A 25727-nucleotide genomic window follows, 5' to 3' on the forward strand; every position below is an offset into this window, starting at 1 on the left:
TGTCTCCCTGGTCTCCGGCTGCGCTTGTGCTGACCCGGCCTGTGACCGAGTGTTTCTGTCTCTGGCGCACGGCCCTGTTTGAAGTCCCCAAATCCAGTAGACTCCTGCCGTGTCCTCCCGTGCCGCTTCTCCTGGAGGAAGAAGGTGGGGGTCTCCCCAGATCTGCCACTTGTGGGGTCCCTGCTGAAAGAGCTGTGGCCCGACTGTACCTCGGATCATGATTTAAGGTAACCCCGAGCTGAGAGCCCCCCCTCAGCTCCGTCCCTGCAGCCGTCTTCCCTGCTCTGATACCTGGGAGCTCTGCCACCCTCAGACACTCCTTGTGTTTCTGTGACCCCGCGGGTCCTGAGACCACACTGCCCACGAGAGCTCCAACCCCTGCTTAGCCTCTGGAGCGATGTCCCTCAGTGGAGCAGACTTCTAAAAGTTCTGATTTTGTGCTCTGTTGCTCTACCGCTTGCAGGGAACCGGCCCCTCCCCCGCGGTCTCTCTTCCCATACGTCGCCTTGGATTCACTTCTCCGCACTTCCTCCCTTCCAGAAAGTGGTCACTTTTCTGTTCCTAGAATTGCTGCTCTTCTCTTTGATCTCCTGTTGAGTTTGTCGGTGTTCAGAATGGTTTAATAACCATCGGGCTCAACTCCTGGGACGTGAGGATATTTAGTTCTCCTACTCCTCCGCCATCTTGCTCCCTGCTAGAGACTTATATGTTATCTCATGAAGCCATATGGCAATCTTAGGAGGTGTTATTATTATCCTTCTATTAATAGATAAGATAACTGAGGCTCGGATGGGATCCCTACACCTCTTGCCTCTCATCAGTCTGTAGCAGACCGCTGTGTTGTTTGAGTAATGTTCATTTAATACCTGCATTGCCTTCCATGTATGCATGCACCTGTATGCATTGCACCTGATTCCTTGCCCTCCTTTTAGATCTTTATTTGCCGCTAATCTTTTTTTGTGTGTGTGGATATAAATACTGCTGTCACAAGGCTCTCTAAATAGAACTTTTTTTTTTTTTAAGATTTTATGTATTCATTTGACAGAGATCACAAATAGGGAGAGAGGCAGGCAGAGAGAGAGAGAAGGAAGCAGGCTCCCTGCCGAGCAGAGAGCCCGACGCGGGGCTCGATCCCAGGACCCTGGAATCATGACCCGAGCGGAAGGCAGAGGCCTCAACCCACTGAGCCACCCAGGCGCCCCTCTAAATAGAGCTTTTTATATATCTAGGATTAATTTCTTAGGGTGGCTTTTCAGAAGTGGTTTTCTCAATCAGGAGTTTGAACTTTTTATGGCTGTGGATATTTTTGAATTGCCTTTCAATGGGGTTGCACACATTTGTACACATTTACCCTGTAACTAGAAGTATATGGGAATGCAAGTTTCACAGCATCCTCACCAGCACTGAGTGTTGTTGTAGTTTCGCTCTAAAAGATGATAGGGCATCTGGCTGGCTCAGGGGTTAGAGCATGCAACTCTTGATTTCATGTCTTAAGTTTGAGCTCCACTGGGGGGAGTAGAGATTCCCCCCCCCCCAAGTAAGTAGAGCTTACTGGGGGGGGAAATCTTGATAAATGGTCTGATAAGAAAATCTCTGATATGTGGATTTCTTTGCATGTCTTTCATCATTAGAGAGGGTGAAACCCCTTTTACTTCTCACCACTATGCAGGCACTTTCTGTTTCCTTTGCATTCTGAGAGCATCTTTGCTACCTTGGATCCTTTTAGATCAGAGATTCTTAACCTAGGGTCCAGGGACTCTCCCAGGGTATCTGTGGATAGAATTCAGGGAGTCTGTGAACTTGTTTGGGAAAATAAATCTTTATTTTTATAAACTTGTCCTTGAGGTAGCATTCCTTCCATCTCATTGTGAATGCAGGCAACAAACCATTGTGTTAGCAGGAGCAGTGGTATCATTTATACTCAGCAACACTTGGAAATTACAGTAGTTACTAGACATGCGGCTTAGTTACTAGACATGTGTTTGGATGTGTTAATAAACAAACACATTTATTGCCACATCACACATTTGTTTATAAAATATTTTGATCATTGTATTTCAGTATCATTGTTTTCCTCTGCAATCCCATGGGTTTTTTAAAAAAATAAATACATTGAATTTTAAAATGCTCTTCTGAGAAGAGATCCATAGGTTTCACTTGACAACTGGTGGGGGTCCTAGCAAAAATAAAATTGAAAACTCCTATCCTACAAATCTTCATCACAGTAGAATTCTAAATGATTATATACTACGGCTCCAGGGAGAGGTCAGTTTCTCTCTCATGAGTGTTCACTGGACTTAGTGATTCACTTCTAAAGAACAGCGTATAGAATGGGAAATATTAACTTCACAGTTGAGAAACCTGCGGACACCTCCTTATCCAGGTGACCAAGGTAACGAGTCACGTTGATGTCATACATCCGTGATACGATATGATATGATACGATGATGAGGGCACTTGTCTCTGTGACATTTTCCTCCCCCAATCTATAACCCATATCTAGCCATGAGCACATGCCAGACAACCCAGATTCAGGGACATTCTCCAAAATACCCGATCAGCATTCTTCAAAAGCATCAAGGTCACGGAAACCAAGGAAAGGCTGAGAAGCAGCCACAGACTAGAGAAGCCTCAGGAGACCGACTAAAGGCAACACACCCTTTTCAGCCGCTTGCATTGCTGAGGTGGACAGGGTGCAAGATGGTCATGGTATATCTCATGACAGCAAGCAAGAAGGTACTCGGAAACCATGAGGTCATTTACAAAAGACACAGAAGCCAGCTTGAAAGGTTCTCATTGAGGATCCAGACAAGGGACAATTCAAGCATCAAGATAAATAATGAGAGTAACAACCCACTGAACGAAATTGAAAACCATTAATTGACACTGATATAAATAAAGGATAACTCGATAAAAAGTTTGCTAAGGCAAAGGATATTTACAACTTTAAATACTTCCCCGTATATAAAGCCCTCAGTTAATGCTGTTTACTACAACAATGGACAAATGCCTATTAACTACAAAGGGGAAAGGAGGAACTTTCCAGTGGAGAGGGTTGGCAAACATCACCTTAATTAAGTGATCAGAGTGGACATCCATCCTCCTCAGATAAAGGGGAATGGAAATTGTGTGCCACCTTACAGGATGCAGTGAGAAAAACCCATTACCACCTCTGTGATATGCCAAATCAAAGAGGCATTGCCTGACTTGACTTGTGAGAAAATTTCAAACAAACCAAAATCAAGGGACTTCTTACAAAAGAAATGACCTGTACCCTTCAAAAAGATCAAGGTCATGGTACACACTAAAGGATAGATCTTCTGGATTGGAAAAGACACGGGTCATTATGAAGCTAAATGAAATGTGGATTCCTGGAGTAAATGAAGGACGCGCAAAAATGATTTTCCTTTTGCTTTAGAGGTCATTAGTGAAACAGCTGGAGAAATTTGAATAAGGACTGCAGATTGAATAATAGTACTGTATCAATGTTAATTTCTTGATTTTGACTTTGGTTGTGGTTAGATAGGGGAGGGAAGGTCCCTGATTGTATGAAATAGTAAAATATTTGCAGATGATGGGATATCGGGCCCGAAACAAATGGGTCAGTAAAAAGAAAGTTCTTTGCATTGTACTCACCACTTTTATGTAAGTTTATGGTTATGAATGGGAGGAGCTGTAACTATTTTTTTGTGGTCATTTTTTTCGATCCATTAAAATGTGGCTATTTTTTTTTTCAGTCTACCACAATTTCCAAAACAGAACTCTTGTTTCCAGCCCTTAGTATGCTTCTTTCTATCCTAGAAAATGACCCCAGACATCTGCCATCTTGCTTAAAGCAAAGACCCCTTTGTGTCAAACCCTCCCTCTTACCCACCAGCAAGTCCTACCAAGTCTAGCTCCAAAGCAGGTCTTGAACCTGTTCCCTTTCCGTTGCTCGTATATTCCCTCCCCTCCTAAGTCACCACCTTCGTGAGGCTGTGAAGGAGCTGTTGTGGGAGGCCACTAGCTCTGTGTACCCGCCAGTGGCAGGGGATCCAGAAGATTGCTGATGAGCCGCTGCCCTGGAGTGGAGCTGGGGGGAGATGTACTGGAACTCACTGAGGCCCTCAGCATTTGTCCATCAGTACACGGGACTGCACAATGTCCATAAGAAAGTAATGGACACGACGTCCCTTCTGCCTTCAACCGTCACATGAGCGCTTCTTTTGGCCAACTCTGGTTGGAACCATCCGAGGGAGGGAGTTCTGGGAAATGCCATCCCTGATGTAACCATGGTGACAGAGCACATCACCAGCCCTGACCAACCTCAAGTAGCCACCTGCTGCTCCATCACATCACAGAGCTGTTTTCCTTTGTTGAGTGGCACTCGTTCCTAGTTGTTATCGTCTAATTTGGTCACTGTGGCATTCTCTGCTTCCAAGTTATCTCAGGACATCATGGCTCTCATTTGTCCTCAGCACAGACAACAGGGAGTGGCATGTGGCGTGGAATAAATGTCCCCCACCCTTGACTTTCATAATTCCTATTTTTGGACCTGTTACTTAAAACACCCTGTTTCCACATGGTAATTTATTTTATGAAATAAAAATTAATAAAATTCTTCTGAGTTCGAGTTAAAAAACAAAAAACAAACAAACCCTCCCACCCAAATAGACTTAAGGGAAATACATTGGTTCATGGAATGGAAAAGTCCAGAGACTCTTTCAGGCACAGCTGAATCCAGGGGTCTCCAATGCCACTGAGATTTGTTCTGCTTCTTGTGTGTTGGCTTCAATCTCAGGCAGTCTTGCGCCCCAGGGTGGCACCTGAAGACTTACCTTCTATTGGGTTCATTGGGAATAGAGCTGATTTTTGCCAGTAGTTTCAATAAAAGTCCTGGGAGTAGAAGGGGAATTCTCTTCTCCCAAAAATGAAGGTGCCGTTGAGAGCAGAAAGGAACATGGATGCTTGCTGGGCAGATATATTTGTTTACTACAGCTTTGTTGTAGGGATTAAGGGTTGAGATTTTGAAGTTTCTGGCACATAGGAAACCCTCGATTAATAGTAGTTGCTACAACAATAATTAATATTGTCATGTAATTATCATTATTGTGTGAAAGCATTTTGTACACTGCACGGTAACAAACGAATGTTAGATATTATCTCCTTTGGAGCTCAGAGCAGATTAGACAACCCAATTCAGGAGAAGAGGGGAGGAGGAGCTCTCATTTCCCAGGCCCTGGTGGGGGTCCCCGGCTTTCTGTCCTGACTTCTGGGTTGGAGGGAAGGTGTGGTCCTCCTGTGGTTCTCAGGATGGCCACTGGGTGGCAGCCTTAGCCTGTTTTGTGCCCTTCCCTGCCAGGTGCCCGCCGGCACACTGGAGCTTTCCCAGGAGCCTCAGGGTCCACACTTCTCAAACTTTCTGCATGAGATGCTCCCTTGTGCTGGGGATGGGGACGGGTCACACGTAGACAGAAGCATGCCGAGGACTTCAGTGGTGTGTCAGGACTGCAGGGAGGTTTGCACAAGGGTGGGGCACCTCCGCCAAAAGTTTGCAGGACTTGCAGGAGGCTGGCAGCGTGTTTGGTGAACAGCCTGGGCTTGGGACTTCAGCAGACATTTTTCACATTCGGGTGCCGGCACTTATGGAACATCCTTGCTCCTGTTGGAGGATGTTCCAGCCTTAGTCCCACCTCCGTCATGCTGAAGCCTGAGACCTACCCTCTCCACGTGTCTTTGCCACTGCCCGCCACTATACACAGGTGAGACCCAGGCCCCTCTGACCAGATTCACATTCACATTCACCACATTCACATTCACATTCACCAGACTTCACTCTGCAGATGAGAGCAAGCTGAGGAGAGAGGTTCTGCCCAGAACCTCCTGTTTTGCTGACAAGGATTGTGGCAGAAGTATTGGCTTTCTTTTTGAGGTGGGGGTGAGGTGGGTAGGTGGTAGCAGGTGGGAAAGTCTTGTGCCTGACCTAGATGTGGTGTTGCTGGGGGAAAGTGGGCACCGGTGGCCCAGCTCGGCAGTGCTCTTGAGGGTGAGGTGGGATCCGAAATCTAAACCACCCAGGGCAAGGCACACGCAGATGTTCCTCACTGTGGATCCCTTAGGACTAGATTCAAATTCTGGCTCTATTTCTTAATGGCTGTGTGACTTCAGGCATGTTAAGAAACCTCTCTGTGCCTCAGTTTTTCCATCTGTAAAACAGGGTTAATACTAATAGTTCTTTCATAGAATTATTACAAGCACCAACAGAGTAAATATTTTTTAAGTGCTTAGAATGGTAAAACTATCAATGTCAACATCACAAATATTTTTGAATGTCTGCACTGATACCAAATTTATAGCCAATTTAAACCCATAGACTTTTCCCTTCCTTCCTCCCTCCCTCCCTCTATTTCTTTCTTTTTTTTCTTCCTTCCTTTCTTTTTATTAACACATAATGTATTATTTGCCCCAGAGGTACAGGTCTATGAATCATCAGTCTTACACAATTCACAGCACTCACCATAGCACATACCCTCCCCAATGTCCATAACCCAACCATTCTATCCCTCCCCCCGCCCACCCCCCAATAACCCTCAGTTTCTTTCCTGAGGTTAAGAGTCTCTTATGGTTTGTCTCCCTCCCCAGTCACTTCTGGTCTCATTTTCTCCCTCCCCACCCTCCATGACCCCCCGCCCTGCCTCTCAAATTCCTCATATCAGAGAGATCATATGATAATTGTCTTTTTCTGATAGACTTATTTCACTTAGCATAATACCCTCTAGTTCCCTCCACGTCATTGCAAATGGCAAGATTTTGGGTTTTTTGATGGTGGCATAGTATTCCATGGTATATATGTACCACATCTTCTTTATCCATTCATCTGTTGATGGACATCTAGGTTCTTTCCATAGTTTGGCTATTGTGGACATTGCTCCTATAAACATTGGGGTGCACGTGCCCCTTCAGATCACTACATTTTTATCTTTAGGGTAAATACCCAGTAGTGCAATTGCTGGGTCGTAGGGTAGCTCTATTTTCAACTTTTTGAGGAACCTCCATGCTGTTTTCCAGAGTGGCTGCACCAGCTTGCCTTCCCACTAACAGTGTAGGAGGTTCCCCTTTCTCCGCATCTTTGCCAACATCTGTCGTTTCCTGACTTGTTAATTTTAGCCATTCTGACTGGTGTGAGATGGTATCTCATTGTGGTTTTGATTTGTATTTCCCTGATGCTGAGTGATGTGGAGCACTTTTTCATGTGTCTGATGTCTTCTTTGCAGAAATGTCTGTTCATGTCCTCTGCCCATTTCTTGATTGGATTACTTGTCTTTGGGTGTTGAGTTTGATAAGTTCTTTATAGATTTTTGGATACTCACCCTTTATCTGATATGTCATTTGCAAATATCTTCTCCCATTCTGTCCGTTGTCTTTTGGTTTTGTTGACTATTTCCTTTGCTGTGCAAAAGCTTTTGATCTTGATGAAGTCCCAATAGTTCATTTTTGCTCTTGCTTCCCTTGCCTTTGGCAATGCTTCTAGGAAGAAATTGCTGCGGCTGAGGTTGAAGAGACTCCTGCCCGTGTTGTCCTCAAGGATTTTGATGGATTCCTTTCTCACATTGAGGTCCTTCATCCATTTTGAGTCTATTTTCATGTGTGTTGTAAGGAAATGGTCCAGTTGCATTTTTCTGCATGTGGCTGTCCAATTTTCCCCACACCATTTGTTGAAGAGACTGTCTTTATTCCATTGGACATTCTTTCCTGCTTTGTCAAAGATGAGTTGACCATAGAGTTGAGGGTCCATGTCTGGGCTCTCCATTCTGTTCCATTGATCTATGTGTCTGTTTTTGTGCCAGTACCATACTGTCTTGATGATTATAACTTTGTAATAGAGCTTGAAGTCTAGAATTGTGATGCTGTCAACTTTCATTTTCTTTTTCAACATTCCTCTGGCTATTGGGGTCTTTTCTGGTTCCATATAAATTTTAGGGTTATTTGTTCCATTTCTTTGAAAAAAAATTGATGGGTATTTTGATAGGGATTGCATTAAATGTGTAGATTGATTTAGGTAGCATAGACATTTTCACAATATTCGTTCTTCCAATCCATGGTCGTGGAAAGTTTTCCATTTCTTTGTGTCTTCCTCAGTTTCTTTCATGAGTACTTTATAGTTTTCTGAGTACAGATTCTTTGCCTCTTTGGTTAGGTTTATTCCTAGGTATCTTATGGTTTTGGGTGCAATTATAAATGGGATTGACTCCTTAATTTCTCTTTCTTCTGTCTTGCTGTTGGTGTGTAGAAATGCAACTGATTTCTGTGGGTTGATTTTATATTCTGAGACTTTACTGAATTCCTGTATGAGTTCTAGCAGTTTTGGAGTGGAGTCTTTTGGGTTGTCCACATATAGTATAATATCATCTGCCAAGAGTGAGAGTTTGACTTCTTCTTTGCTGATTCAGATGCCTTTAATTTCTTTTTGTTGTCTGATTGCTGAGGCTAGGACTTCTAGTACTATGTTGAATAGCAGTGGTGATAGTGGACATCCCTTCTGTGTTCCTGACCTTAGGGAAAAAGCTCTCAGTATTTCCCCATTGAGAATGATATTTGCTGTGGGTTTTTCACTGATGACTTTGATGATATTGAGGTATATACCCTCTATCCCTACACTGTGAAGAATTTTGATCAAGAAAGGATGCTGTACTTTGTCAAATGTTTTTTCAGCATCTATTGAGAGTATCATATGGTTCTTGTTCTTTCTTTTATTGATGTATTGTATCACATTGATTGATGTTGAACCAACCTTGCAACCCAGGAATAAATCCCACTTGGTTTTGGTGAATAATCCTTTTAATGTACTATTGGATCCTGTTGGCTAGTATTTTGGTGAGAATTTTTGCTTTTGTATTCATCCAGGATATTGGTCTGTAATTCTCTTTTTTGACGGAATCATTGTCTGATTTTGGGATCAAGGTAATGTTGGCCTTATAAAATGAGTTTGAAAGTTTTTCTTCCATTTCTATTTTTTGGAACAGTTTCAGGAGAATAGGAATTAATTCTTCTTTAAATGTTTGGTAGAATTCCCCTGGGAAGCGGTCTGGCCCTTGGCCATTGTTTGTTGGGAGATTTTTGATGACTGCTTCGATCTCCTTACTGGTTATGGGTCTGTTCAGGTTTTCTATTTCTTCCTGGTTCAGTTGTGGTAGTTTATATGTCTTTAGGAATGCATCCATTTCTTCCAGATTGTCAAATTTGCTGGCATATAGTTGCTCATAATATGTTCTTATAATTGTTTATATTTCTTTGGTGTTGGTTGTGATTTCTCCTCTTTCATTCATGATTTTATTTAATTGGGTCCTTTCTCTTTTCTTTTTGATAAGTCTGGCTAGGGGCTTATCAATCTTATTAATTCTTTCAAAGAACCAGCTCCTAGTTTCATTTATTTGTTCTATTGTTTTTTTTTTTTTTGGTTTTTATTTCATTGATTTCTGCTCTGATCTTTATTATTTCTCTTCTCCTGCTGGGTTTAGGCTTTCTTTGTTGTTCTTTCTCCAGCTCCTTTACGTGTAGGGTTAGGCTGTGTATTTGAGACCTTTCTTGTTTCTTGAGAAAGACTTGTATCGCTATATATTTTCCTCTCAGGACTGCCTTTGCTGTGTCCCATAGATTTTGAACTGTTGTGTTTTCATTATCATTTGTTCCCATGAATTTTTTCAATTCTTCTTTAATTTCCTGGTTGACCCATTCGTTCTTTAGAAGGATGCTCTTTAGTCTCCATGTATTTGGGTTCTTCCCAAATTTCCTCTTGTGATTGAGTTCTAGCTTCAGATCATTGTGGTCTGAGGATATGCAGGGAATGATCCCAATCTTCTGGTACCAGTTTACCAGTTGAGAGCTCATTTGTGACCCTGGATGTGATCTATTCTGGAGAATGTTCCACGTGCACTAGAGAAGAATGTGTATTCTGTTGCTTTGTGATGGAATGTTCTAAATATATCTGTGATGTCCATCTGGTCCACTGTGTTATTTGAAGCCTTTATTTCCTTGTTGATCTTTTGCTTAGATGACCTATCCATTTCAGTGAGGGGAATGTTAAAGTCCCCTACTATTATTGTTGATGTGTTTCTTTGATTTTGTTATTAATTGGTTTATATACTTGGGTGCTCTGATGTTAGGGGCATAAATATTTAAAATTGTTAGATCTTCTTGTTGGACAGACCTTTTAAATATGATACAGTGTTCTTCCTCATCTCTTATTATAGTCTTTGGGTTCAAATCTAATTTATCTGATATAAAAATTGCCACCCCAGCTTTCTTTCGATGTCCATTAGCATGATAAATGGTTTTCTGCCCCCTCACTTTAAATCTGGATGTGTCGTTGGGTCTAAAATGAGTTACAGACAGCATATTGATGGGTCTTATTTTTTTTTACGCATTCTGATACCTTGTTTCTTTTTAAATTTTTTTTCATTTATCTATTTATTTTTTGATACCTTCTGTCTTTTGATTGGGGCATTTAGCCTATTACATTCTGGGTAACTATTGAAAGATATGAATTTAGTGCCATTGTGTTGCCTGTAAGGTGACTGTTACTGTATAATATCTCTTTTCCTTTCTGTTCTGTTACTTGTAAGCTCTCTCTTTGCTTAGAGGACCCCTTTCACTATTTCCTGTAGGGCTGGTTTGGTGTTTGCAAATACTTTTAGCTTTTGTTTGTCCTGGAAGATTTTTATCTCTCCTTCTATTTTCAATGACAGCCTAGCTGGATGTAGTATTCTTGGCTATATCATGCCAGTCCTTTCTGCCCTGCCAGGTCTCTGTGGTTAGGTCTGTTGCCAGTCTAATATTTCTACCATTGTATGTTACAGACCTCTTGTCCATAGCAGCTTACAGGATTTTATCTTTGTCACTGAGACTTGTAAATTTTACTATTAGATGATGCGGTACGGACCTGTTTTTATTGATTTTGGTGGGGGTTCTCTGTGCCTCCTGGATTTTGATGCTTGTTCCCTTTGTCAATTTAGGGAAATTCTCTGCTATAATTTGCTCCAATATACCTTCTGACCCTCTCTTTCTTTGTTCTTCTTCTGGGATCCCAATTATTCTAATATTGTTCATCTTATGGTATCACTTATTTCTCAAATTCTCCCCTCGTGGTCCAGTAGTTGTTTGTCTCTCTTTTTCTCACCTTCTTTATTCTCCATCATTTGGTCTTCTATATCACTAATTCTCTCTTCTGCCTCATTTATCCTAGCTGTAAGAGCCTCCATTTTTTATTGCACCTCATTAATAGCTTTTTTGATTTCAACTTGGTTAGATTTTAGTTCTTTTATCTCTCCAGAAAGAGATTCTCTGGTTAATCTTCCATGCTTTTTCTGATCCCAGCTAGCACCTTATCATCATTCTGAACTCTGGTTCTGACATCTTGGTAATGTCTGTATTGATTAGGTCCCTAGCTGTCGGTACTTCCTCTTGTTCTTTTTTTTAAGTTGAGTTTTTCTGCCTTGTCATTTTATCCAAATAAGAATAGATGAATGAGAGAACAAAATACTAAAAGAATAGCTACCTTCCTAGAAAAATATATACTAACCAAATCAGAAGAGACCCAAAACCGGGGGAGAAAAAAGGAAAAAAGAAAAGGAAAAAAAAATATATATGTATATATAACATTACAGTGATGAATAGAACAGAGCACACACTTGATTTTGGGTGTATTTTGGTCTGTTAGAAGAAACTGCCTCCCAAAATTTTAAAGAAAGAAACACACACACACACACACACACACACACACAAATACGGGTAAACACAATGAAGGGATGGAATATGACTGTAAAAATGAGAATTAAAAAAGATTCTAGGGACGTGTGGATGACTCAGTCAGTTAAGCCACTGCCTTCGGCTCAGGTCATGATCCCAGGATCCTGGTATCGAGTCCCACATCGGGCTCCCTTACTCAGCGTGGAGCCTGCTTCTCTCTCTGCCTCTGCCTGCCACTCTGCCTGCTTATGCTCTCTCTCTCTGACAAATAAATAATAAAATCTTTAAAAGATTCTGAAAGAAGGAATTGATAAGAAGTTGGTTGGAAAAAAAAAAAAGAATGTGATCAGGCTGGAGACTAGAACAAAGCTATGTGCTAGAGTTATATAGTTGAAAGTATATTTAGAGTTAGGGTATATTTTGATCTGTTAGAAGAACCTGTATCCCAAGATTTTAAAGAAAGAAGAACCTCTGTGTATATAAAAAATAAGGTTAAATACAAAATGTAAGGTTAAATATAATGAAGGGATAGAATATAACAATGAAAACTTAAAAATTCTTTTAAAAGGGTATTGGTAAGATAAAATAGTTTAAAAAGGTTAAAATAAGAAAGGAAAAAATTTTAAAATAGAATAAGAAAAAATAAAATTAAAAAAATTTAACTTTGGGGGTGCCTGGGTGGCTCAGCGGGTTAAAGCCTCTGCCTTCGGCTCAGGTCATGATCTCAAGGTCCTGGGATCAAGCCCTGCATCAGGCTCTCTGCTCAGCGGGGAGCCTGCTTCCCCCTCTCTCTCTGCCTACTTGTGATCTCTGTCTGTCAAATAAATAAATAAATTTTTTAAAAAATTAAAAAAAATTTAACTTTGAAAGACCAAAGAATCATGGGGAAAAAGCCATGAATTCTATGTGCTCTATTCCCTTAATGCTGGAGTTCTGTAGTTCTCATTGATCTGTTAACTTGGTCTTGGCTGGATGTTCTTGTTGATGTTCTGGGAGCGGGGGGGGGGGGGGGGGCTGTTGCAGTGATTCTCAAATGTCTTTGCCCGAGGCAGAATTGCACCGCCTTTGCCAGGGGCCAGGCTAAGTAATCTGCACGGTTTTGGTCTCGGGAGCTTTTGTTCCCTGATCGCTTTCTGTACCGCTTTGGAGGACGGGAATGAAGATGGCGGCCGCCCAGTCTGGCCAGGAGGAGCCGAGAGCTCAGGGCCCCCCCTCCTGAGTGCGCCCTCAGAGAAAAGCCGTCAGTCACTCCTGTCTCCCTGGTCTCTGGCTGCGCTCTGAGCTCACCTGGCCTGTGACCAAGTGTTTCTGTCTCTGCCGCTGGCCCTGTTTGGAGTCTCCAAACCCAGCAGATTCCTGCAGCATGCTCCCGTGCTGCTCCTCCCAGATCTGTCACTTGTGGGGTCCCTATTCCAAGAGCAGTGGCCTGACTGTGCCTCGGATCATGGTTTAAGGTAACCCCGAGCTGAGAGCCCCTTCCTTGCCTCCGTCTCTGCAGCGGCTTCCCTGCTCTGATACCTGGGATACCTGGGAGCTCTGCCACCCTCAGACATCCCTGGTGTTTCTGTGACCCCGTGGGTCCTGAGACCCCACAAGAGCTCCACCCCCTGCTTAACCTCTGGAGTGACTTCCCCCTGTGGAGCAGACTTCTGGAAGTTCTGATTCTGTGCTCTGCTGCTCTACCACTTGCCGGGAGCCGGCCCCTCCCCCCGTGGTCTATCCTCCCATCTGTAGCCTCGGAGTCACTTCTCCGCACGTCCTACCTTCCAGAAAGTGGTCGCTTTTCTGTTCCTAGAATTGCTGCTCTTCTTCTCTTTGATCTCCTATTGATTTTGTCGGTGTTCAGAATGGTGTGATAACGATCTCGCTGAGCTCCGGGGACCCGATGATATTTAGTCTCCTGCTCCTCCGCCACCTTGCTCCTCTTCTCTCTTTCTGTCATTCGTTTGTTTGTTCGTTTCTTGCTTTCTCTGTCTCTCTCTTCCTTCCTTTTTTCTTAAAAAAGATTTTATTTATTTATTTGACAGAGATCACAAGCAGGCAGAGAGGCAGACAGAGAGAGAGGAAGGGAGGCAGGCTCCCCGCTGAGCAGAGAGCCCGATGCAGGGCTCGATCCCAGGACCCTGAGATCATGACCTGAGCCTAAGGCAGAGGCTTAACCTGCCGAGCCACCCAGGTGCCCCTCTCTCTTTCTTCTCTTCCCTTCCCTTCTTTTCTCCCCTCCCCTCTCTCCCTCTCCTTCCTTCCTCCTTCTCTCTTCTCTTTTCTTTTCTTCCTTCCTTCCTTTTTCTTTATTTCCTTTTCCCTTTTCTTTCCTCTCCCTTCCTCCCTTCCTTCCTTTCTTCCTTCCTCCTTTCTTCTTCCTCCCTCCCTCCCTTTCTTTCCTCTCTCTCTTTCTCTCTCTCAAATGCTCTCCTCTGAGCCCACCCCTCTCAGCATCTACCTCAGCAGTTGGATTTGCAGAGAGCACAGTTGACATGGGTCCCTGTGGCAGGACCTCATCTGGGCTGCGCATCTGCTTGGTCGGCTGGGCTCATTTGGGGTGCTTGTCTGCCTTAGGTGTGTGTGGTGAAGTGTGCTGAGCCTTGGGAAGTGTCTTGCTGACATGCAGACCCTCTACTTCGTGTCTGTGTGGGCCCGCAGAACCTCCCAGAGGGGAAGGAGTGCTGCCGCAGCCCTTAGCTCGGCCCGCCTGCCTGTGCGTCTCCAGGTGCTGGCTGAAGACAACCTGTCATGGAACCCCACATCCCAGATCTGCAGTCCAGGGATCCAGGGGCTGCGATCCAGAACATGCAGTCCCTACTGTGTCCCTAGAGACACAGAGACCTGCAGCAGGGTCATTGCAGGGGCTTGTCCTAGTGGGGCCGAGGTGCAGGGCTGCTGCTGACTTCCCAGCAGAGGCCACAGGGTGGGCTGGTGGCTACCCAGAGTGACCTTCTCCTCCCCGGCTACAGACCTGCTCTCTTTCTTCCCTCAGCAGGAGTGTGACAGGACTTGCAGGTGGGGTCCTGGGCCCCAGATCGTGGCTCCCTGGGGAAGTTTCATCCCATCAGCCCTAGAGGTCTTCGCAGTTTTGTTCCTTATGCCCGCCTCTGTGTTTCCAGCAGGCTCTTGACAGCCATTGTGATGGGAATCACTCTAAACCCACAGTTCCTTGTGGGTCACCTTGTTCTGAGCTGGAGTTCATAGTCAACTCTGGGCTTACCTGCTCAGGAAGAGGACAGAGCACAGCAATGCCCCCTGATACCTAGACCTGGGGACCACCAGACCCTTTGCCAATCACACTGTCCTGTTCTCCTGCCTCTTGTCTGCTCTTCCCAGCCTCCCAAACCATCAATTTGCCGTCTTAGGGAAAACGCCAAGAAAGGAGCATCCCTGGTTTTGCTGGGTCAGCTTTGTCTACCAGCTAACTGTAGTTTTGAGAGGCAGACATGGGGTATCCTGTTTCTGCCTTTCAGGGTCCCCTAATACAGGTGGTCCCAGCCTGCCTCCATTGTAGAGCTGCTACTCACTGGCCAAACACTGTCCCAGCCTAGAGGAGGGAGAGGGGTGTGGCGGCCCACGATCAGGGGCTGGGGCAGGCAGCCACTGTGGTTCCCCAGTAGGGAGACCCTCTCCTGCCACATGTAAACTCTGCAACTGAGCTGCTTGTACGAAACTCTGTTAAAGCCACCAGAAGCTGTGTGTTCACTTTCAGAAAATAGGTAAAAAGTGTTTCACAATTCCAGGCACTGCAGGGAAAGGAAATAGTGTTTGTGTGAGTTCTGGAACATGGGAGGGAAGGCAGACAACTTTAGGTAGTAGAGCATCAGGGGCTGGAGCAGAGGATGATTTGGAGGAGTACCAAGAATGAGCCGGAGCAGTAAGCAAGGAGCAGGACAGTGGCCAAGATGGCTTTAGTGAGCCTCGTTAAGGACTCTGTGTTTGATCCTGAGTATAGTTGGGAGTCCCTAAAGATCTTCTTGGGAAAATGGGGGAAAGAGGGGGCTTGTATGATAAAATTCACCTTCTGTCCAACTCATTCTGTGTAAAGTGGGGCCAGTGGATTGGTGGCCACCAGACCACTGGATAAAAGTCAATGAGACGGCCTGCATGACCCAGCTGTGGCCACCCAAGCTCGCCTTCCATGAGACCAGAGCTTCTGGGGTAGAGATTTATGTGTGAGATTCATATGACCATGTTGGGAGCAGCTCTTCTCACCCAGATGTGTTCTCCCTTGCCTGCGCCTAGCCCTAGGGGTGAGGCTGGGGCTGTGGTCACATAAGGCCGTCCTCCCAGGCGACCTCGCTGGAGTGTTTCTGAATACCCCGTGGGAGGAAGTGGGGATGGAGGGTCTCCCCAGCCATGGCGGGCACTCACTGGAGCGGCAGTGAGCAGGCGAACACCAGCCTGGCAAGTGTCCTAGGGCATCTTTTTGTAGCTGCAAATCAGAATCTATCCTCTAGACTCTTGAGCCGTAACCCTGTGTGCCAGGCAGCAGGACAGGTGGGGGCGAATTCTGTTAGGGTGTCCCTGCCTCTCCCACTCTGATCCTCTGATGTGAGGCTGCAAATGGCATAGCAGAATTTTCCCATGATTCTCCTCGGCAGAGAGCTGCCTGCAATTTTCTGGGTTCCTTGCTTAGTTCTCTCCTCTTCTAAATCCATCTTCATTTCCTTGCTCATCTCACAAAGTGCCAGGGTTTTAGATACAGGCTCCATGCGACAGCTCCTCTGTGTGTCTGTGGACTGGACCTCTTGTACTTCGGCCTGTTCCAAATCTCCACGAGGGTGTTCACAGGCATCTCAGGCTTATCCAGAACCAAATTCCGCATGCCCCACCCAGCTGCTTCTCCTTCACTGTTTCTTAGAAAGTAGACGGCAGCTCCATCCTTTTAATTGTTTAGGCCCAAATCTGGGAGTCACCTTTGATGACTTCCTCAAACCCCAACATCTGACCCATTATCCAGTCTTGCTGGCTTCCCCTGTGGGAGCTTGCCAGAAGCTGGCCATTGCCCACGCTTGGCTGGAACCGGCTTGCTCCAAGCACACTGTCTTGTCCCATCTAGATTTTTGCCTCCTTATTGGCATCCTCACGTCCTCTCTTGCCCTCCAGCAGTCTGTTCTCCAACCAGCAGCCAAAATGATCGTCTCAAAAATCCAAGTCATGTCAGGCTTCTGCTCCAGATCTCCCCCTGGCTTTCCACCTCACTTGAAGGAAAAAGCCAAAATTCTTGCAGTTGTCAGAAGACCCCCTGTGATCTAGCTCGTGGGAACCTCCGCCCCATCCCCTCCATTGTTCTCTGCTCCAGCCACACTGGCCTTCTTGCTCTTCCTCAAACACACTAAGCAGTCTCTACCTCAGGACCTTTGCACTAGCTGTTCTACCTGAGATATCTTTGCTCTGATAGTCCTGTGTTTCAGTCCCTTTTTTCAGGTCACTGCTCAAATGTCCCCTTTTCAGAGAGGAGTACCCTGATCGCCTGCTGACCTCGATTTGCTCTCGGTGGCACTTACCCCTCCCTGTTTACTCATGACAGACTAAGTCATGCTTTGGTAACAGATCCTAACTAAGGCTAACTGGCTTATAACATAAGGGCTATCCAGGTGTCTGCAGGAGCCAGCCTTTACTGGCTTGAGAGAATTGTTATGTTTTCATAAATATGAGCCAGATGTTATTAAAAGTTTAATTCCATAAACCTACAACCAACAAAATCGTGTTTAAAGTGAAGGCAATAAGTACCCAAAATGTATCATTTCTCAATTATTTTACTACATTTTACTGTTAGGAACATATATCGATAGCTTATTGTTGTTATTGCTTGATAACGCTGTTTTCTCTGAGCTTGAGGATCTTTAGGTGGTCTTTTATCCTTATGGGGGGAGTAGGCTGTATGATGAAGTGAATCTCCCCGCGAGCCTCTGGTGAGCGAGGACATGCTCAAACCAGCCATGCTGGGAGTATTTACACACCACTGAGAGCAGTCAGTGCCACAAATAGGTTTTTGTTTGTTTGTTTGGTTTTGGTGTTTGTGTAGACTTGAGAGAGATGGGGAAATATTTATGATGTAGATTAAGCTTAGGACTGTGCCCTATGCATAGCCATCCTGCTGTGGCTAGCACAAAACATCGAGGCCTTGCTCTAGTATTCAGAACTCATGCCACTGATGAGCCAGTGAAGGTCCAACACACGGATCTCCTGGTGCTCCACTTCCATCTGACCCATGAATCTTATCAACCGACGTTCTTGCTGGAATTCCACTTACAAACTAATGCAACTGCAGGTTGGTTCTATACAAGAGTGCAGCAAAAATGTACCAATGCGTTCTGTATCCTGTGGATACGTGGAATTTCAACACAGAGTATGGCATATCACTTGAGAATTGCATTCTTTGTCTCAGTTAAGTTTATAATAAACACACACCGCGTGTATATGCATCCCTTCATCTTCCTCCCTTGGAGGGCTGGTTATTAAACATTCACCAGAGATCGCCACTGGGGTTACCCCTCACGCATTCTCCGTGTCCATCATGCCATCTGTGTACCCCTCACTCTGGGCCCAGGTGGTGGCCTTTCCACCACCTGCAGCTTTGCTGGTTGCTGTGACAAGGGAAGAGGCCATCAAGGCTCTGCTGAGGAGTGACACGCACCGCCCTGCTCAGTCTCCACTGACACAGCCATGCCTGCTCTGTGTGACCAGAGAAGTACAAACCTATCAAGTGCCTGGAAGGAGGGAAGGGAGAACTGGCTGCTGGTGATGAGCTTGTCTGCTGCACCCCACACGACAACCAACGTTCCACTGCTGTATCCTGAGCATCTTGGAGACACTCAGTGAATACTTACTGGGTGAGTCTCGGAGGAGACGACCCTGAAGGAGGAAGGCTCTGGAAGTAAGCCCCCATGGATCATTAGAGAGAGGGTCATCATTTCATGATGTTTTTGTTGATCACTCCTTACCTTGCCATACGCTGCTGGACTTTGGTGGCCCAGGAAATCACATAGATACACGTGGCTCTGGGTCCTTAAAACAGGCTCCAGGGCCAGTGAAGGTCCAACTCCTGGGAGCAGAGGCAGACACCACCCCAGAGGAAGACACCACCCCAGGTTGGGGCTAGAGACGAGCATGTGGGACACAAAGGAAGGAGGTGCTCAGACCCGTGCAGGTGCAGGTCTGGCCCTGAGACAGGGCCTCTTTACATCTTGCTCCCTACAAGTCTCACTCACCTGCCTCACCCTAGTGCTGGCCCTGGGACCTGCTCTGCTCCAGGGACTTCCAACTCTGTAGTCTAGTAGGTAATTCCAACTCTCTGCTCTTCCCAACACAGCTGGACAGCAGCACTGGCAAGAGAATTCCGAGTTGGGTGACGTTTTCTTCACTCTATCTATCTCAGAGACTTTAATAAACTCTAAGGGCTGAGCAGCACGGCAAAGACAGGGAGAGGAGAGGAATCATGTATTCTGGAATAAGCCTCGTGTGCCTGCCTCCCTGTTGAAACCTTGGCGCTCAAGTTCACAGATTGTTATTCCAACTGGGTTTGATGCTCTCACACCCCTGGAGTGCTAACAGCACTGCACTCTGCTTTCATATACATTGCTTCCCTCATTAGCCAGGGCCTCAGCTCTCCGAGCTGGGAATCTGCTGTTTGTCAGAAGGGGAAACTGAGTCTTGGGGAGATTAAGGAACTCTTCCAAAGTGGACAAGCAAGTGGCAGAACCAGGACTTGAATGAAATCTTCTGATGGCTGGCCATTCTAAAATGAAGATTCCTCTATCAACCTGAGGGACACCATCCTTCAGGCCATGTGAACTCAAGACACTGGGTTTAACAGACCTTGTTCACAAGGACCAAAAAAAAGCCAAACCACTGGCATTTCCATATTATGATTCATGTGGCAGACTTGCACTGAATCGAAATAAAGCCCAGTTGGACCATCATCGTTTTTCTTTTCTTTCAATTTTTATTGAACACAAGTATTCTGACAGAATGCAAAGTCAAAATTCTCAGTTAGTACTCAGTATTTACACCAGTGAGAATGGAAACAAAGGTGGTATCGATGTTTCACTCGGTAAAAAGTTTATAACAAGAGAGAAGGCCCCCGAAGTACGGAATGCTGGGTAGGGATGTTCATGGAGGTCTGAAAACCACCATCCAGACAGACAGCCTCGAGTGACAGCCCGGGACGGAAGGGCTCCACAGAAAAGTGTGAAAACGGTCCCACTTCAGAAGCTGCACTACGTACACTACGGCCCCCCAGGACTCAGAGACCTGCATGTGGCACAGGGTGCGCCCCCTCCCGCAGAACGTGGCCATGCCGCTGGTTACGTGAATACATATGTATGGCACATACACATATAGACACATACACACTGCAAACTGGTAGAGTTGATCCCGCCTTCAAAAATTAAAAAAGGAAAACTATAAGCTTTTATCTCTTAACATAAAAGATAGAACATCTTGAAAATAAAGTGACTCTCTCTTTGATTTTAGAGAAAGCTTTGCTCTGTTTTTTTTTTTGTTTTGTTTTTGTTCTGTTTTGCTTTTTTTAAAGTATTTTTTAAATTTTTTTTTTTTTTAAAGAAAGGAAAGCTCATGCGTGCAGAGACAAATCTATGTATAATGAGAGAGGCAGACCAAAAGGTGGGCAGAGTCTTGGTGCCAGTTGATGGCGGAGCCGGTTCTGGGTGGGTGGTGGGGGGGGGGTGGTATCAGCTGCCCTGGGCCGGGTTACTTGAGGGTCGGCTGTACCTTTTCCTCTTCCAAACCATCAGAGCCCAGGTCGTTGCGTCTGGCCACTCGGCATGAGATGCACAGTCTCGATGAGGGATAGTGTGGGCTTGGCTTGGGTAGTCAGTGCCACTGCCATCAGAAGATGAGCAGCTGAGTCCGTGGACAGCCCGGCAGTGGGGAGGGTCCCCCACGCCCTGCCGGGTCCTCCGGTCTCAGACACCCAGGAGCTCCTATTCTGCTGTGTGCTCTAAGAACTGTCTGCGCGTTCATTACTCGTGCCTGAGGGCCTGTGCATTTGAACCAGAGATTTGTGCAAAGGCCCGACAATCAAGGGGGCCAGAGCTGGGTACACTGGCTCCTCCATTTCCATCCCCAGGAGCTGAGAAAATGCAAAATAACCCCACATTTAGCAAATGACAAGACCATTATTTTTCACAGTTCGAAATTATAATCTTAGCGGATCACCACTGATCAGACTGCAGAAATGTCAGAACATGGGGGAGTGTGGCCCATGGAACGGACTCAGGGGCAGTCTTGCCACCCTAACCTCTTGCTGTTTTGTACCTTGGGATAGGAACGCATGCCAGAGGGCTGAATTGCTGTTTCCTTAGCGTTATCAGCATCATTATCATCGCTTTTATTTCATTTTCTTTGTTTAAAGGCTTTAATTCCTTTTAAGAGTTATTTTTGTTTCCTGAATATTTTTTTTCTGAACTATCTGCTATACCTTCCACAACCAAACTATGTTGAAATTTTATTTCAATACTATGACAAAAACACGTTTCACACTAAAATATTCACGCATCCACAGTGCACAAGCTTGCAGTTTCTAAAGTAGAATGATAAAAGAAAGCAAAATTTCTATACAAAGGGCTGGCTTTTCCCTTCTCCCCCCTCCCATCCCCCTTTAAGTTTCTGTATTTTTTCCCCCCACTTGGTTTCCAATCCAGGAAAGTTGTGTTTATGACTCCAGACAGCAGGTTGTTTTCTTTTTTTTTCTCTCTCTTTTGTTTCTATAAATGCTGCCTAAGTGAACAGAAGGCCGATGTTACTTTACTTCAACAGATTTCCAAAAAAAGACACTAATTCCCTGAAGCACAAATGCTCTTCCGCTCAAATCTAGATTCTGGGCTCAAAAGGAAATTGTATGTATATATTTTATTTGGCTTTCTACAAAAAGGGGATGTTTGGGGTAAAAATGTGTGTTCACCAAGACCAGCCCCAACTATACAATCTTCTCTGCTTCATTCAACAAAGCCTAAGGAGTCCTTCAAAAGGAAGGATGCGGACGCCTGGGGGGGTGGGGGGCAGACCCTTTTCCACAGATACAGGCAGGTGGTGGCTAATCAGAAAGTGGTCTCTAACCCCCAAGGAAATACAAAAAGAACTGAGAACCAAAAAAGAACCCCCCCCCAAAAAAAACCAAAACCACTCCAGAACGAGATGGGTTTTCACCTGAGTTGCACACAGGCAAAAATTTCAAATCAGAAAGCGGAGGGGGTGTGTGTAGGGGGAAGAGCCACTGTAAACAATCATGTTTTGTAAAGTTGTCCCGTGCGAAAGCAAGCCTGTGATGACCCTATCCGCCTCCAGGCAGTGTTTGTAACTTAAAGGAAAAAAAAAAAGGCAGCGATTTTACACGGACATTTAAACACAACCAAAGTCAAACATTTGTCAACTTGTAAACATTGGAAAACAAAGTTGGCAGAAAGGAAGAAAAAAAAAAAGAATGAGAAAGAAAAGGAGAGAAAAAGAAATCAGAATATTGCAAACCGAGATCTCCCCCCCAGAAGTTGCGATTTGGCATTCTTCCTACAAAACGGGAGTCTACGTGGGAATTGAATTCAGCTAGCAAGGGGGACACACTTTGCATACTGAACAAATACAAAGTGAACAGAAATTATAACTTATTTATGGGGCTTTACAGAGTTCAAACTCGACTCAAAGTATAAAAATAAACTTGGACTTTGTTCATTCGTTAGTCTTAGTGCCTGGAAGTATTTCTCTGAAACTGGTCTGTGCCAATTGGGCAACGCCAAGTGCGGTCTTCCTGAACCTAGATTTTTTTTTTTTCTTTTTCTGAGCTTCCTAGATTCTTAATTTGGGGTCCTTTTGTTTGATTCTTAAATGGTTTCAGGGAACAGAGTGTCCTAGTTTGGCTGTGGGTTTAACCTTTTTGTCTCATTTTCTTACAAGTGAGTGCGCGCAGCAAAGGAACCCTTTCTATAAACCTACAAAAAGGAGATCCCATGTTTATCTGTTTAGTTTTTTTTTTTTTAAAGGCAAAAGACACTAGAGGAATGAGATGTGTGTGTGTGCGTGTGTGTGCATGTGTGCGTGTGTGAGATATTGGGAATGCTCTGGTGAAGCTGTGGTGTCACTTTTTACTTTGATCTGCTCATTTCTTGTCACCCATCATGCTTTGCTCTCGTTCTCCTTTGTTTGTGTGGCGTCATTGGGGACCGTCTTGACTTCGGCGGGCGCTGGCTTCGTTTCTGTCTCCTGGCACTCCGACTTTGCTTCTACTGGGCCCTTCCTGCAGAGAATTGGGAAAACAGCACTGAGACCATAATCCGCAGTTGTCACCCTCCAGCTGGGCTAAGGCATACAGCAGTGGTCCCCATTCTTGGCTGCACGCTGGAATCACCTGGGAGCTCTAAAAATCCCCAACACCTGAGTCAGCCCCCCAGGAATCCTGATTTAATCGGGCGGGGCACGATGACTTTTAAAAGCACCCAAGTGACTCTGAAACGGAGCCAAAGTGGAGAGCCGCTGAATCAGAGGAACAAGACCTTCCCTCCCCTCCGGCCCTCGTGCAATGCCGGGGGCCTGGAGCCCAGTGCTTCCCTGGGGCGGCGGAAGGGGGCAGCAGATGCAGACTGCTCCTCACCCTGACCGCCCAGCTGCAGTAGCAGACCACCCAGATGGGCATAAATGACGCATGCTGTGCTCGGTTCCCCAGCACCGAGTCCAGGGGTCCCTCTGCAGACCACCTTGCTCATGCCTGTCCTCAGCGCAGCATGCCCTGTGCTCTGTGGTTAGGGTGGGAAAGGCTCTTTGTCACCAAGGCGGTGTCGCACTGCATGAGAGGCTAGGGTGGGCTGGCACGCTACATGGGGACAGGGTCAGGGGGAGTCAGGGGGCTGCTGATTAGGAAGGACTAGTGGATTCCTACTTCTTCAGATTCAGGGCTCGCAGGGAAGGTACCATTTTGGCTCTTGGGGGCAGCAAGACAGCTCGTCTGGGGGGCAGGGGCCTCTGTAAAAACCTAGGTCTGACTCTGCCTAATTCAGCCCCAGGAGTGAAAGTCTGGTCTAAGGGCTCACGGGGGCAAGTGCAGCGCCAGACCCCGGCTCCAGCTGCATCTTGGCATCACGGTTGAGACATCTGTAATCTTAAGGACCTTCCCTTGAACTTGGAGACCCAACAGGCATTCGGTGCCTGTGAGCTCCGAGTCTTCCCAGACATTGCAGGTCAGGAGAAGCCCAAGTAGCCGGTGGTCCTGGGGGCGTTGTGGGCATCCGGGCTGGAGTGGGACAGGGCCTTCTGGACCATTCCCTCTCCCCATAGGGGCCTTGGGGCCTGCCCCTTTCCTTCCTGCGGAACAGTGCTGTTCTGGTGCCGACCCAGCCTGGCCCTGGCTAGTACACTGACTGTCTGGGGGCCCCGGGGTGGCTGGTAAGGGCACCTTGGCCTCCTTAGCTCGCCTGCCAAGCTATGCTCATCAGTGGCCTGATGGCAACCCCCCCCGCCCCAGCCCCAGGGAAAACTGAAGCCTCTGCTAGCTGGATAAGGCTAAGACGTAATTAACATGGCCTAGTTAGTGAGCAGGCGGCTGCTCGCTGGGCCCTGCTGCCTGCCCTTCTCTCTCTGCCTCATCCCAGCCCCTTGCTTGACCGTCGCCTCAGAGAAGCCCAGCATCAGGCTGAAGACACCTCTCACATACAGGACACAGCACAGCACAAACGCACACCACCACTGGACACAACCCGACCACAGCAGACAGAGAGAGGCCGTACTCGGGCTTTGCTGGTGCAGGCGGAACAGAGCTGTCGGCAGTGGAAGGAGCAAGCTCGGGGGCTTGTCCACTGGCCCCAGCGGCGGGAGCAGGAGAGCTCAGGGCTGCAAAAACATCCTTTGCAAGGTCAATATCTGGGGTCTTGAAGTTCCCTTCGTCCATTTTAAAGTCCTCGCCCTGGGCAGGGTTTGTGGCGCTGACGGAGGCAGCCTCGCTCTTCGGGCTAGTGAGGCCCGTGGCTGCCTCAGTCGGGCTCTTCACAGCGCCGGGCTGGGTGGGCTCGGGATCCGGGCCTTTGGTGCTGGGAGCCTCCTGCTTGGCCTGGGGGGCTTCTGTGGCAGGGGCGGCCACTGCTGCTAGGGGACTGGCTGCCCCAGCTGTGGCGGGGCCTGGCGCGGGGGCCGGCTTGCTCGCCGGAGGGGCCTTGGAGGCCTCCCCCACGCTGCCAGGGGCACTCGGGCTGAGCACTGCCCCCTGGTTAGCCAGGACACTAGAAGACAAATTGTTGGCAGCGGGGGCTGAGATCGGAGTGTCGCTCAGATCAACGAGGGGGGCGACCTTGGGGGCTGAAGTGGGGGGTGGGGAGGAGGTGGCGACGCCGGGCCCCTTGGAAGGGGTGGCCTGGCCGGCGGGCACAGAGTTTGAGTCAGGTGTGGCCGTGGCTGGGGGGGCAATACTGGAGGTCAGGGTGGTGGTCTCACTGGTGGGGCTGTTCTGAGCAGTGGCAAAGGTTTCGGTGATAGTGTCAGAGTTAGCGGTGACGGTGGTGACAGAAGGCAGCATGTCCTCGACAGTGGCTGTGGTGTCGGCAGGCAGCCTGTGGGAGGACAGGAAGTAGAAGAGAATAGACGATGAAGCTCAGACGAGACAGAGAAGCAGGGGGAGGGCTGCAGCCAAGAAGCGGGGCGCGGGCAGCCATGCGGGGACGCACAGGCACGGACACAGGCCCACAGAGTAACGAGGATGGCGAGAGGAAGCACATGCCCAGGCGGGCAAAAGCGGAGACAGGAAACACAGAGCACGTGGAGGTCTAAAGGGACCTGCTGGCCTTCCTCCCTGCCGACGCCCCTCCCGCTCTCTGCACTAGGCTGTCTTGTCCCACAGCCCTGTCGGGGCCTTTCTGAGCCCTGCCTGCACCCCAACTCAGGAGGGACAGGCTTCGGTCTGGCGTCCATCGCTGCCGATGGCCCCGGCCCCCCGAGGAACTGGGCCCCGGCAGTGACGGGCAAAGTCGGGAAGATGGCAATGCGTGAGTGCTCCAAACGGCCCCAAGGGGCCC

At 46.9% G+C, this 25727-nt stretch overlaps 1 protein-coding gene and 1 long non-coding RNA gene across 6 annotated transcripts in view; one reads left to right on the forward strand and one right to left on the reverse strand.

The window, feature by feature from the left end:
* LOC308350375 overlaps positions 1-25727 on the forward strand; it is a 38714-nt gene that overhangs the window by 7371 nt on the left and 5616 nt on the right. The gene's annotated exons all lie outside the window — the stretch shown is intronic.
* NCAM1 (neural cell adhesion molecule 1) overlaps positions 21142-25727 on the reverse strand; it is a gene marked incomplete at its 5' end in the record, with an annotated part of 294571 nt that continues 289985 nt past the window's right edge. For 2 of the 4 annotated variants that reach the window (XM_080815560.1, XM_080815559.1), the window contains 2 exons: positions 22518-22966; positions 24450-25265. In XM_080815560.1, the coding sequence (XP_080671686.1) occupies positions 22846-22966; positions 24450-25265 (937 nt within the window). In that variant the 3' untranslated portion in view covers positions 22518-22845. Of the gene's footprint in view, positions 22967-24449; positions 25266-25727 lie in introns of all 4 variants that reach the window. The other 2 variants (XM_080815557.1, XM_080815556.1) reach the window with 1 other exon arrangement.

Source organism: Martes martes (genome assembly GCF_963455335.1).
Source record: "Martes martes genome assembly, chromosome: 10".
Classification (NCBI taxonomy): Eukaryota; Metazoa; Chordata; class Mammalia; order Carnivora; family Mustelidae; genus Martes; species Martes martes.